This window comes from Monodon monoceros, unplaced genomic scaffold, assembly GCF_005190385.1.
Source record: "Monodon monoceros isolate NGI ecotype Baffin Bay Population unplaced genomic scaffold, NGI_Narwhal_1 Super_Scaffold_20, whole genome shotgun sequence".
NCBI classification, from domain to species: Eukaryota; Metazoa; Chordata; class Mammalia; order Artiodactyla; family Monodontidae; genus Monodon; species Monodon monoceros.
This window is the reverse complement of record NW_021703777.1, coordinates 132,843,857-132,857,606: the sequence shown is the minus strand read 5'-3', so window position 1 is coordinate 132,857,606 and position 13,750 is coordinate 132,843,857. Positions and strand designations below refer to the sequence as shown.

General features: G+C 54.4%; 1 protein-coding gene across 9 annotated transcripts in view; it reads right to left on the bottom strand.

Annotated features, from left to right (window-relative positions):
• Positions 1–7,753: 7,753 nt before the first annotated feature.
• The window catches only part of KIAA0232 (KIAA0232 ortholog), an 89,763-nt gene continuing 83,766 nt past the window's right edge, over positions 7,754–13,750 (bottom strand). For 4 of the 9 annotated variants that reach the window (XM_029234677.1, XM_029234676.1, XM_029234681.1 and 1 more), the window contains 2 exons: positions 12,642–12,739; positions 8,165–10,661 (listed from right to left, as the gene is read on the bottom strand). In XM_029234677.1, the coding sequence (XP_029090510.1) occupies positions 10,482–10,661; positions 12,642–12,739 (278 nt within the window). In that variant the 3' untranslated portion in view covers positions 8,165–10,481. Of the gene's footprint in view, positions 10,662–12,641; positions 12,740–13,750 lie in introns of all 9 variants that reach the window. The other 5 variants (XR_003795486.1, XR_003795487.1, XM_029234679.1 and 2 more) reach the window with 3 other exon arrangements.

The following is a 13,750-nucleotide window of genomic DNA, read 5'->3' as shown; positions in this document are numbered from 1 at the left end:
CCCAAGCAGCGGTCCTCAATTTTGCCCCCAAGGAACATTTTGCAGTAGCCTCTGAAGAGAGCCCCTTAGGAGGCACTGCGCTGGGGGTGGGAGTGGGACCAGTAGAGTGGTCTGCGTCTAGGGGTCACTCCCAGCATCCACGCACGTGTACTTCCTACATGTCCCATCAGGAGGGACAGCTCATCCCACTCTTAGCAACACCGCCTTGGACTGGGGGGTCCCGGTGCTGTCAGCACATCACCTGATAATTCTGCAGCCATTCGTAATCGTGGTCTAGATCAACCATCCGGGTTGCGGGATGGTGAGACCTTTTTTTTTATTTTTAGTGTAATGCAATTATGACTTTAGTACTTTCTCACATACTGTTTACAAAGGGCTTTCCCATCCAGGATCGAATAACCAAACTCACAGCTATGCTGGAGGCGGGCCCAATAATCTTCCTCTTTTTTTTTCAATTGATTTTTACTGGAGTATAGTTAATGTACAGTGTTGTGTTAGTTTCTGCTGTACAGCAAAGTGAATCAGTTATACATATACATATATCCACTCTTGTTTAGATTCTTTTCCCATATAGATCATTACAGAGTATTAACTAGAGTTCCCTGTGCTACACAGTAGGTTTTTGAAAAAACTAATTAATTAATTATTACTCTTTTTTGGCTGCGTTGGGTCTTTGTTGCTGCACGTGGGCTTTCTCTAGTTGTGGCGAGCGGGGGCTACTCTTGGTTGCGGTGCACGGGCTTCTCATTGCAGTGGCTTCTCTTGTTGCGGAGCACGGGCTCTAGGCACATGGGCTTCAGTAGTTGTGGCACGTGGGCTCAGTAGTTGTGGCTCACGGGCTCTAGAGCGCAGGCTCAGTAGTTGTGGCACACGGGCTTAGCTGCTCCGCGGCATGTGGGATCTTCCCAGACCAGAGTTCGAACCCGTGTCCCCTGCACTGGCAGGCGGATTCGTAACCACTGCGCCCCCAGGGAAGCCCTATACCGTAGGTTCTTATTAGTTACCTATTTTATACATAGTAGCGTGTCTAAGTCAATCCCAATCTCCCCATTTATCGATACTCTTCTGATAATTTTCTCCAGACAAGGAGGCTGAGATCAGAGAAGGGAAGGGGCACAAGACCCCACAGCTCAATAGGAGAAGCAGGCCAGGCCTGGGCAGGGCCGCCGCCCAGAGCTCCATTCACTGGAGGATGCTGAGCTCATGCAGCTGCGGAGAAGGGAGGGAAGGCCCTGTGATCTTCTTTTAAAAGCTACAGAAGTTCTAAAGGGTTCTCTGCTGTGCATCAGCTGTTTCGAGCATCCCTCTCCAACCTCAGAGACCACTGCCCACCCATGACACAAAGGGTGGCCCGGCTCACACCCCTTCAGGCCTCCTGCCACCTCCAGGATGAGACCCAAACCCTCTCAAGCCCCTCCCACATCTGTCTTCCCATCTTTTCCCACATCACTGTCCCCACCCCAGCCAAACCCAACTGGGACACCGAACTCGGATTCTGATACACTAACAGGAGACTTCTGCTACGGCTTGACCAGCTGCTCTCGGTGGGCACTAAGGAGGGGGTTAACCCTTGTCCAGCACCCATGTGTGCAGGCACCTTATTGCTTTTAACACTGGGGAGTGGGTTTCACCTTTTCAGCTTTCACATGAGAAAACTGAGGTTTGGAGAGGGTGACCGGCTTGCCAAAGGGGGCCGGAGCTCATGAGGAGCCGTGTAGGACAGCCTCGGCCCGGACTTCTTCCAGGTGGCCCCAGGCAGCCACCTCCCCGGGGCTGGGAAAAGGTGGGCCCCAGAACGTGTGGCGGAGAGCTCCACTCCACACGCCGTCGGAGCTCCCTGTGCCGGGCCTTGGTCTCCCGTGCTTTCTGTCCTCTGCAGTGCACTGGAGAGCGGTCACTGCCAGGAAGGAAACCACGCTGTTCACGGCCAATCTGCAGAGTGACGGGGTGGAAACGGACCCCAGTATGTTTCTTCCAGATGAAACGGGTAACTCATTCCACAGGAAGGGCCGCGTGTATGCCCTTGGCGTGTGTGAAATTGACGACTGCACCACCTTCCTCCCCCTGCCCTGCCCAGGGATATCACGTGGCCTTGCCAAGGCCACCCAGCTGTTCAGGGCAGAGCTGGGCCCCTCATGCGTCACCCTGCACCCCTGGCCTGCTGACTTCCGAGGCCCCTGAGTGGGGCGGGGCTATCTGGGGGCAAGATAAGAAGAGCCAGCCTTCTAAGGAAGGGGGCTGCCTGGGCTCGGGGGGCTTCACCGCTTTCCTTCAAACTGCTGAAAACTTCAGATGGCCAGAGCTCAGGCAGGCTGCAGAGACCCTCCGAAGTTTATCGAGGAGAGACGAAAGAGGAAATTGTGGTATCTTTATCACCAGACAGCTTGGGCTGAGGGAGGTTTACTGACTTAGAAAAATAAAATTCATACCATTGTTATAAAGCAGAAACTAACACACCATTGTAAAGCAATTATACTCCAATAAAGATGTTAAAAAAAAAAGATTCATACCAACATCAGGTTGAGGGCCTGGCACATTAGTAGGCTCTTAACATGTGTTTGTTGAATGAATGAATGTTTCCAAACCCCATTTTTTGCGACCAAGGCCCAGAGACCTCCTTTTCTTCCCAATTAGTAGCTTAATGCCAACATGAAGACACGCTGGCCCCCAAAAGGCCCCAAACTGCTGTCCCTACTTCCACGTGACGGCTCAGTAAGGTCAAGGTGTAGACTCCAAGGCTCCACTGTTCTCCAACCTCATCCAGGTAACAAAACACCCTCCCAGCGCGATGGCACCAAGCCTGGGAGAAGCGTTTCTGAGCGGGGGACCCGAGTTCAGCATGAGGACATGACCCAGAGGCTCAGGTCTCCCCACTTCCTCCCAAGCTCAGGAAGGGGAGGCCCGGTGGGGAAGTGGGCCTGGGGAAGTGAGGGTCCCAGAAGGAGACCACCTGAGACCCTACCAACACCTGCTGGCAGAGAGGCCAGGCTCACCCAGCACCCCCGGTAGGGCCTTACTGGGGGGAGGTGGGGCTGCCAGCGGGACTGAGTGCCACGCAATTTCAGGCTCCCAAGGCTGGGGCACGGAGACAGGCCCAGGTGAGTGTGAGGGGTGGTGACCAGAGCAGTGCAGCACCGCTGCTAAGAGCCAGGGCCCGCCACTGTGAGTGTGCCTCCAACCTCTCTGAGTAGTCCTGGGGTCTGCGAGCGATCGCTGCAGGCTGCAGTGATGCCGGGGGCGCACGCAAGCCCAGAGGGGGAGCCGCTGAGGGGGCTGCTGCCTATCGCTGGCTCGCAGCTTCTGGTGTGTGGAAGGACGCCGTGGTCACACCTGACATCTGTGACCAGCAGGAATTGGGCCCTGAGCAGGGCCACAGGAGGTGCCCCCGGGGCTGGGAGGAGAAGAGCTGAGAGTCAGGCCCAGAGGGGCCAGGATGTGCTCGAGGCCCTCAGTGAGCCTGGGGTTTTCGGCACAGGGTCCAGGGTCCCTCGTCGGTAAAGGGAGGAAGCGCCCTGAAGCTGGCCTCCCGGCTGTCGCCCTGGGGCTCGCGGCCTGCGGCCCCCAGGCCTCCGTGTGTCCTCGAGGGGACCACGAGCCCGCGGTGCTGCAGTCAGCCCAGGCTCCTCCGGGGGCTCTTCCCTCTGCCGAGGGTCTGACGGTGCAGGGGCAGGGGCACGGGAGCATGGAGGCCACACAGCGGTAGGCGGCCCGACCTGGGAGTGACAGCCCAGGCCTGCTCACCCCGGCTAGCGTTGCTCCTGCCCGGGCCCCTGGACTTCCAGAGCGAGGGAACGGAGGGGACGGGCACGTGGCAGGTCTGCTCTGGCCACGGCGGCGGGTCAGAGCAGGAGCTCCTGGCGCGGGCCTGGTCTCCTCCACCCGTCCCAGACCCGGGCGCGTCGCAGACCCGCGCGCTGGCTCGAGGACAGAGAGAAGCGCATGCGTGCGAGGGGAGGGGAGGGGAGGCAGCTTTACCTGCCCTTCATCAGTTGGCGGAGAGAGTGACCAGCTCAGGGTCACACGGCTGGCCGAGGTCACTTCGCACCTCCTCAGGTGGACAACAAGAAACGGGGAAGGGGCTTCCTTGGTAGCGCAGTGGTTGAGAGTCCGCCTGCCGATGCAGGGGACACGGGTTCGTGCCCCGGTCCGGGAGGATCCCACATGCCGCGGAGCGGCTGGGCCCCTGAGACATGGCCGCTGAGCCTGCGCGTCCGGAGCCTGTGCTCCACAACCGGAGAGGCCACGGCAGTGAGAGGCCCGCGTACCGCAAAAAAAAAAAAAAAAAAAAAGAAGCGGGGAGGAAGGGGCCCTGCTCAGGTAGGCCGGCCTCTTCCTTTGAGAGGCCCAGCGGTCAGCGTGCCCTCCTCTGCCCCCTCCCCAGTCCCCCTCTGCGACCGAGGCTGGGGTTCAGGGGAGCCGGAGCCAGGGCCTGTTGGGATGGCAGGCCAGAGGGTGGGGCCTCCTCTGTCCCTCCCACACAGGCCTCCCCAGCTCTGGGTCCCCTGGACTGTGACATGAAGTGGCCAGCCCAGTGTGAGCTGCAGCCGGCCACGTGCCTGTCCCCCAGGGAGACAAGTGTTGGCCGGATCCCAGCTGCCGCTTTGCCGCAGGGTCAGGGCCCCCCTGCCACCCTGGCTCCACTCCGATGGGCACCCTTGGTTCTGCTGCGGCCCCGGCCCCCGCCAGGAGGGACAGTGTGATCTCGTGAGGGTGACCGGGTAGGACTGAGCAGGCCACCTGATGGCCACGTGACCGCGGTGAGCGCCCAGGGCCACAGGCCTCTGCAGGGCCTGACCCTGAGCCCAGGGCTTTGCTGCCACTGGCTGGAGGGAGGGGAGGGGAGGGGAGGAAGCGAGGGGCACCCTGCAGAAGCTGTGATCTTCCTGAGCCATAGGGCTGGGCACGGCGGCTTCCGGGAGGGGTCGTGACACTCACTCTAGCCCGTGCGGCTGCGCTGTTTCATCTTTACAGCCAACCCTGACGAGAGGTCCTGTCGTGATCTCCACTGACAGCCGAGGACACCGGGGCGTGGACACTCGCCCAGGAGCGCACGGCCAGCGGGTGGCAGAGCCAGGACTCACCCCCCGGCATCCTGTCTCAGTCTGGACTCCTGGAGATGACGCCCTTAAGATTACGTAACTCACGAGGACTAGAAAGAGACAGCGAGGCAGAGGCGGCTGCTCAACACCTCCCCTCCCCCCCCAGCACACTTTTCATAGTGGCATTTTGGCCAGATGGAGGCTTTGGGATGGGCTCCACCGTTCACGAGGCGTGAGACCTAGGCAGGTGATTACCTTCCCCCCGTGTATGCTTTCTCACCCGTAAAGGGGGCAGTTGTACCTACCCCACGGCGCTGAGAATGAACACCGAACACTGTCTGCGAGAACGCCCGGCACGTGCTCGGCTGGTACTGGTGACGCCGACCCCGCCCGCGTGTCAGGAGCTGCTGTCAGTTCACTGAGGGAACTGTCCCCGAAAAATGCTGTCAACTACCCGCCAGCGACGAAAGGCCAGCGGCGGGCTCCGAAGCAGAGGCTCGGGTGCTGGTCTCCGTGCTGGTAACAGCCCAGCCTGGGAGGCCGTCTACCAGCTGCTCCCGAGGGAAACGGGGGCGGGGCCCTCCTGCTCCTCGACGCCAGCCTCCCAGGCCTGGTCACAGTCACTTCACCCACGGGCCCAGGGCCGACGGGACGGCGTCTGCAGTGGCAGAAGGGGCAAGGCCGGCACCTCAGGGACATCTAAGCAGGGGCCTTCACGCCCCTCCCTTCGCTGTTCACTCGGCTGTGACACCACGGTTCCTGGGGACAGTAACAGGCCAGGGCCCCACCTCCAGCCGCTGTGCACAGGGCAGCCCCGTTTCAGTCCAGCTCGACACCCCACCCTGCTTCTGCGGGTGAGGGCACTCGTGAAGCTGTTACGCTCGCAGGTCTTCAAAGAGCCACGACGACAGGTGGGGCCAATGGTCGGCGTGGCCACGAGGCGCACACCCGTGCAAGGAGCTGTTGGACGGGAGAGGTCCTGGACGCGGCAGCGGAGGCCATGCTCCTGTGACGTCTCCCGTCGCGCCCGCACACGGGGCCGCCCCGCCAGCCTCCGGCCCTGCCTCAGTGCCTCCGGCAGGGCGGCCGGCTGCCACCACACCGCCCAGGTGGGCGCCGCGGCCAGACCAAGGAAGACGTAGTTCAGCCAGTTCAGCCAGGGAGGATGCAGACGCATCCCGGGATGACGCCCACCCGCTGCTCAGCCACGAGAGAACGCTCGGGGCTTGCTGGGCACGAGGCACTGCTTTAGGTGCTCAGCCCTGGGGTTCCCTTTACAGATGTCACCTCCAGTCGGGTTGGGGAAGGATTTCACAGACAACGGTGCTGAGGCAGCCGCTCAGCTAGCTGGGAAAAGTGAAGCTGACTCCTTCAGCTTTGGTCCTTGTCTGCAAGATGCATGCTCCAGAGATTTGCTCTACCTAACGCGGGAGAATATTTTTTTACTCTTAAGATGGAGAAGGCATTTTAAAAACGTGCCTACACATCCCAGAAACCAGAAAAAAAAGATGGGTAGAACACAATTCGAATCCTCCTGTAGAAACCCACCTCTCCTCCGTGCTGACGAGAGGCAAGTGCTCAGCTTAAGGACGGTTGAAAAAAAGGATGTCTAAGCTTTCTGAGGTTGACCGTGGGTAACTGAAACCCTGGAAAGTAAAACCACGGTAAGGGTGGGCAGCTGTACATGAATTTATACATGTGATAAAATGACACAGAATTATACATACATATTTTATCAACACGTATTTCCTGAGTTTGATATTGTACAATAGTTACAGAAGATGTAGACATGGGGTAAACAGTGAAGGGTTCATGAGCCCTCTCTGTACTATCTTTGAAATTTCCTGTGAATCCGTAATTATTTTGAAATAAACTATTTTTTAAAGTCAAAAAAAAAAAAAAGAAAGGATGTCTAAGCTCATGCACAGGTCTAAAGGACCTTGTGTCAGTGTGACGTGGGCGACACCACAGCACCGGCAGCAGGCATCCCACGGGCTGGAACTGCCCTTCCGCAGCCATCGTCCAAGGAGACCCATGTTTAAGGACGTCCACAGGAATGCTATTTAGAATACTGAACAAACACGAAAGGAACATTCTAAATGCTGATCCATGGACTTCCCTGGGGGCGCAGTGGTTAAGAATCCGCCTGCCAGTGCGGGGGACACGGATTCGATCCCCAGTCAGGGAAGATCCCACATGCCACGGAGCAACTAAGCCCGTGTGCCACAACTACTGAGCCTGTGCCCTAGAGCCCGTGAGCCACAACTACTGAGCCCACATGCCGCAACTACTGAAGCCCACGTGCTCTAGGGGCCACGTGCCTCAACTACTGAAGCCCGCATGCCTAGAGCCCACGCTCCACAAGAGAAGCCACCGCAACAAAAAGCCCGCACACCGCAACGAAGAGTAGCCCCCGCTCGCCACAACTAGAGAAGAGCCCCTGCGCAGCAACGAAGACCCAGCGCAGCCAAAAAAAAGTTGATCCACAAGGAACCTGTTAAATTCATATAATAGAATCATACAGCTATAAAAATGACGCAGATCTATCATTACTGACATGAAAAGATGTCTGAGAAAAAAAACCTATTTCTGAAGTCACAGAAGAGCAGGTATAGTACAACCCTTTAATGTAAATTTCTCTCTCTATATATATATCCATATACATTCAGCTGTCTAGAATGGTGTTTTGCACAAATGTTAGAAGCTACCCTCTCAGGGTGATGGAGGTACAGATGAATATTCCTTTATACTTCTTTAATAATACATTGATTTCTTTCTTACAGTGTACAGTGATCATGTTAATATACATACATGGAATTTTTTTTTCTTCTTCAGAACAGAAAGATTAAGCTTTGTCTACCACCACAAGACAAAAATGGTGTGTTCTTTGCAAGGTTCAGGCAGTAGTTCCTAGGGGTGGGGATGGGGGGGTGGTGGACTCTTTTCTCAGCAGGCCCCACCCATTTTCTTCTCCAGCAAAGCAGACGCCAGCACTTTCTGCAACGCCTATAGGAAGAGCTAAATAACCTTCTTCTGGAATGATGTGACCTTGGCACACATAATTAAGAGGAGGCTGGGGTTCTTTATAAAAGAGTCTTTGCTATGATAAATAAAGACAACCAACGGTTTTTAAAATTTTTTATTTGGTGTTAACTCCACAAGAAAACAAAAAACCAGTTACTCTGGTGTACGTGAAATCAGAACGATACAACCACGGGGAAAAAAATAGCCCAGGAATGGAAAACTGATACTTCAGTGCTATGGATATGCAATGCGCTTCATACCACAGTGCGTTTCAGCGTTTTGCCAACTTTTTAAAAAATGCTTTTTCTTTGTGATCATCCATTTACAAAACTGAAAACCATACTTTCAGCTCTGTCGCTGAAAGCCTCTGGGCTTCAGCCACTTAGCTATGAAAACAAATAAATACATAATCTGTTAATCCCCTTGCCCGCTTATAATCCATTCCCATTCCCCCGTGGAAGGTGCAATGTCTTCCCACTGGCGTGTAAGGAAGTCTGCACCTTGACCACCTGGAGCCCTTTCGTGATAAAAAGCAGCTGTCCAGAAATCAACTGAGCTAAAGGTTGTGTCTCAAATATATTTATTTGGTCTCGGCTACATAAGCAACGATTTCTAGGATGGTCGTCACTGTAGTGATTTTAGGAATTTACAACTTCCAATTCTTTTTTGCCTTTGCTGTTAAATTATATTTCAGTGCAGATGCTAATCAATTTTTAGGAAGCTCTGGAAGAAAGAAAAATACATATAACCTTATAAAGTCTGTAAATAAATAACAGCAACATAAAACCTTACACGCGCACACACGCACACACACACAAACCCACTTTAAAGTGTCAAAGATGTGCTGTATAAAAACAAACCCTGACGTGTGGTGAGACCAAACCCAACGGCCCATCAGGTTTCCCACAGTGAGGACAGACAGCGCCGGGGATGACTCCACAGCCCTGGATGGAGTTGTCTGTGTCATCAATTAAGAAAAAGGCAACAAAACCCAATGCTCGAAGCAAATGATGTATTTCTCAGCCGGTTCAGCTCCCAGCTAGTAAATTATGTGTTTACTGCCCGCCAAAATAGTGGTGAAGCTGTCTCACCCATATTAGACTTCCTGATGTTAGACATGCTAAACTGATGTCACACATTGTTTTTTGTTTTTAAAAAAACAATGAGTTGGTTAAAAAAGAAAAACAATTTTAAACGTTTAGGTTTTGCAAATGTTGCTCCTTCTAACTTCAGCCTGTTGCATGGCAGCGTGAAAGCTCAAGGAAGCGACCGTCACGAACGGACGGGACTGGATGAGAGGGACTGACCCCTGGGTTCCCAAGTGACACGGGAAAGCGGGTCCCATGAAGCAATCACACAGGTATGGGAGAAATCAGTACTCTACCCTCCGACCCGCCACACACAGAACTTGCCCAGAACATTCTCTCAAACACAAAATGAGATCTAAGCTACACTACGTCACAGCCACAGGAGCAGCCCGCTGTAGCAGCCAAGGTCTCTCTGGGGCGCTGGGATGGCCTTTACTGCGTGCCAAACGTGTACAGTCTCAAGTTCTGGGGGCTTCGATTCAGTATCGGTCACCAGAAAAATCTCATCTGCAACTACGGTCCTCATCGAGTATCGCCAGACTCACCGCAAATGACCCTGAGCGGTGCCTGGGGAAAATGCAACTGCAGCGTTAAGAGCAGGCCGGGGCTGCGCTCTCACCCCGCTTGGCCTCAAACGCTACCCCGTACCTCAAAGCCTTGGCTGCCTCAGGTGACAAGAAAGTCACAAACCATGGTATTGTCCATGATACTCTAGGGGGAAAATCCTAAGAGAGAAAACACAGTATTTTGTAAGTCTCTAAAAGCACACCCTTGTGGTTCCTACTTTAAATGTACATGAGATTTTACTGAATGACGACCGGGGATGAGTCACCCATGCTGCCCTCTTGCCTTCAAGAAAGGCACTGATCCACTGCAGGGTAAGTATTCATATCCCAGTTCTTGGAGGACAAAGCCTAAATGTTCCAAAGCTAAAGTCTCTGAATAGCGGAAGTGGTTGCTGACACTGCGATGCTAATAAGGTGATAGTGATGTGACTGCAGCTGGAAGGAAGGTAACTGCAGTGAAGATGCAAAAGGCAGTGATGCTTCTAAGACGAGCACATGCACACCCATTCTTGGTATGACAACACATCTAGTCTATTTCAAATAGCCAAGAATTTAACAGCTTGAAAAAAAAAATCTTCAACAGGATAGCTGTCCTCAACTCTAAAATAAGCAAGAAGAGAAAGATAATTATTGATCTGAACCAGTTAATTGAAGAAGAAACCTTAGAAACCTAAGTTGTTGTTTTAGATGAACAGGCCTCACAAAAGGGTACTTTTCGCTCACATATCAATTTTTAAAAATAATTTGTACTACACTCTGCAGGTTTAGAGATGAGTTCGGGAAAAGAGCGCCTCCTCGCTGGGCTCCACCCACGCGCCGCCACCTTCCGAGCCCGTGTCCTCCGAGGCGGAGCTGGCACTGGAGTACATCTTTCTGCGGAAGCCGTTTGCTTTTGCTCCAGAATTTCTCTCTCCTGTGCACCTTGCTTCATAAACAGAAGACACCTAAGATGAAAGGAACAACTGTCAACAGGTCAAAAGCCAGATATTTTTTCAGAAGGGCTATGTGAGACACTCTATATATGCAGAGATTAAGAAACAAGTCGTTGATGTTTTTCCAGTGGAGAGTTACAAAAATCTGAAGAGTTTTCCTGTTTGAAAGCAAAACAAACAAGCTTTCCTCCCTGATCTATACACGATCCCAAGCCCTAATTCTCCATGTTCAACCCCTTGGACAAAAGGCTGCCGATGTCAGGGCTGGATGGAAACGAGTCTCTGAGCGGGGACTCCACCGGGAGGACGGCACGGCCTTGCCCTGCTGGGGCTCCCGTTCCAGGGGAGAGGACAGCAAGCAGACCGACCAGCACAGCTTCCCAGCTTCCTGCTGCGCTGACCAGCTGGGGGAAGTGGTTGCCGGGGCTCTCCAGATAGGAGCGGCGGGGCATCCTCGCCCGCAGCCGAGAAGCAAGCTGTGCCACAGAAACAGCCAGAGCTGGCTTGGGACTTCGGGGCTGTGCTTCTGAGTTGGGGGTCCATAGGTATATGGTACCTTTTCGGGATACTTTTGGCTGTGTGGGACTCTCCCCCACCCACAAGATGGTTAGCATCTCCGGCCCTCAGGACACCAAGTGCAAGTGGCAGTCCCTCCCCAGTCATAATACCTGGTGATGCTTCCCCGCACAGCAATTAGCAACATCATCCTCCCCGCCACAGTGACTAGTAATTCTTCCCCCTCCCCCAGGTGACGAGCAACGCCTCCCTAGTCACCCACTCACAGTGACTAGCAAGATCCCCCAAGCACCCGCCCACCCCCATTTCCAGATGGCAGTACTGTCCCTGGTTGAGAGCCCCCGAGGAAGGAGGACAGAAAGACCACCACACTCCTGAGGGGGGAGCAGAGGACGCAGGATCAGAGAGGCAGGCGAGGGCAAACACACACGGCCTGGCAGCGAGTGCGCGAGGGCGGAAGGCCATGGCGGTCGGCAGTGGGAGTCGGACTCAGGGCTGAGGGTCATGGCTCAGGTCTGCACTTGGGCTGTGGCTGTGTGGATACACGTTCTGAATCTTTACGGGCCTTTAGTTTTCTCTCCCGCAAAACAACAGCACCTACCTCCCGGGGCGGCTGTGAGACTAAACGAAGTAACCCTCGCGAGGCTGTCCTGCCTCACGGTGTGGGGAGGAGACTGGGGAGGGGAAGGCGGAAGCAGGAAGGCCAAGGCGAAGCCCACGGCGAAGCCCACGGCAGAGGTCCGCAGGGGGCGGTGACGCGGAGGAAGCGCGAACGATGGAGCCGGCTGAGAGGTGGGTGGTCAGGACGGGCACACGAACCGCGTGTGTAGGTGAGAGAAGGAGGAACGAAGAACGAGTTCTGGGTCTGGGGACTGACGCTGGGGGGTGGGACATCCACGGAGATGGAGAGACGCTGGGGGACGCCCCCAAACGTCTGCCTCGATGTGCTCGGTCTGACAGGTCCACGGACACCAAGACCACAGGGCGCTCTGGGAGCAATTTCTCACGAGACTTCAACTGACAATGACAATCACACTGAGAAGCCAAGGAAGCTCCCTTCGACTCATTCACCTGCCTGCCTACCCGGGCGAGGCACAGGCCCTGTCCCTGCCCCAGGGGGCTCACGGGCGAGCAGAAAGTGCAGTCAGCTGAGGGGCAGGAATGAGCACCAGAAGGGCTCCCTGTGGTCGACACTTTGATGGGGAAGAGGGCGCCCACCCAAGGAGTTTAAGGGGAGTGACAGGGTCAGATTCGCATGGAGAAACTCCCTCTGGCGGCAGAGTGATGGACAGACTGCAAGGAGAGAGGGAAGCCTTGGCAGTAAGTGGGAGGCGATGCAGACCAAAGGGCCACGTATGAGAAAGGCCACACCCACAGAGCTTGGTGACAGGGAAAGGCAGTCACAGGACTCCCAGACTTTGGGGGTTGTGGTGGCCATTTGTAAGTTAGTAATAAGGAGGAGGACAGTCCACTTACCCTATTAAAATCTAACAGACGCTCTTCATTACTGGGCATCTCTTTAACATCTGGATATTCTTCTATACCATTCTCTCCCTTGGCATTTGTATAACATTCTTAATCATTTTGAATGGAGAAGGGAAAAGAGGGAAAGGGGGGGAAATTTCATTAAGACACAGTTACGAAACATACATTCTTGTTTCATTTTTCAATGAAAAGTCAGATCAATTAGGTCTACAGCCCTTTGGGGATTTTAAGAAGTCACTAAAAGCAAACATGTTCAGCACCAGCCAGATAGGGGTGTACGAGGAAAATGTTAGGCCAATTTAAAAATTCTTCTAACAAATTGTTCATGGAGTTAAAAAGAAAAACAAAAACCAAAAACACAGGCCAGCATAACCATGCATTCTTGTTATCCCACCATGAGACATTCATTCAACAAATACGTACTCACACCTCTAACTGACAGGCCCTGGGCAAACAGGATAAAAAGACCAGCAAGGTCCGAGCTCTCAAGCGCGAACGTGGTGTGGAGGGGGACAGATGATGCACCACGCGTATGTTCACAGAACAAGTGAGCAAAGGCATTTCAGACGAGGGCGCGCAACGGAGAAAACAAAGCAGGGCAACATCCTCTGTTCCTCCTCAGCTCGGCAGCAAACTAAGCCACCCATGGAACAGGGAGGAGGAAGGTGGCTAGCGCTTTGACTGGGTAAGCGGCTCTCGGAAGGGGACAGGACTGTAAGCTGGAACTGGAAGGAATCAGATAAATCATTTAGTCTAAAGCTTCTCAACCCTGGTTTCGCATTCAAATCGCCTGGGGAGCTTTAAGAAAAGTCCGGAAGCCCGGCCCGCACCTGAGATTCTGACTGACTTGGTCTGGGTATGAGCACTTTCTGAGAAGCTCCCAGGTGAGTCTGAAGCACTGCCAGGGCTGATGCCCACCGGCCTTAACCTGCACTGGCCCCCCAGTCACCTTAACTCTACGGAAAGGGTGTCAGGATTCCACCCCGGCCGCCCGCAGCAGTCACCGCGAGGTGCTGGATGAGCTGCGCGTCACCCCACGCGTCACAGCAGCGGCAGGGCCAGCTCCACGGCCATGGGCCCTCCTGCCATCACCGGGGGCG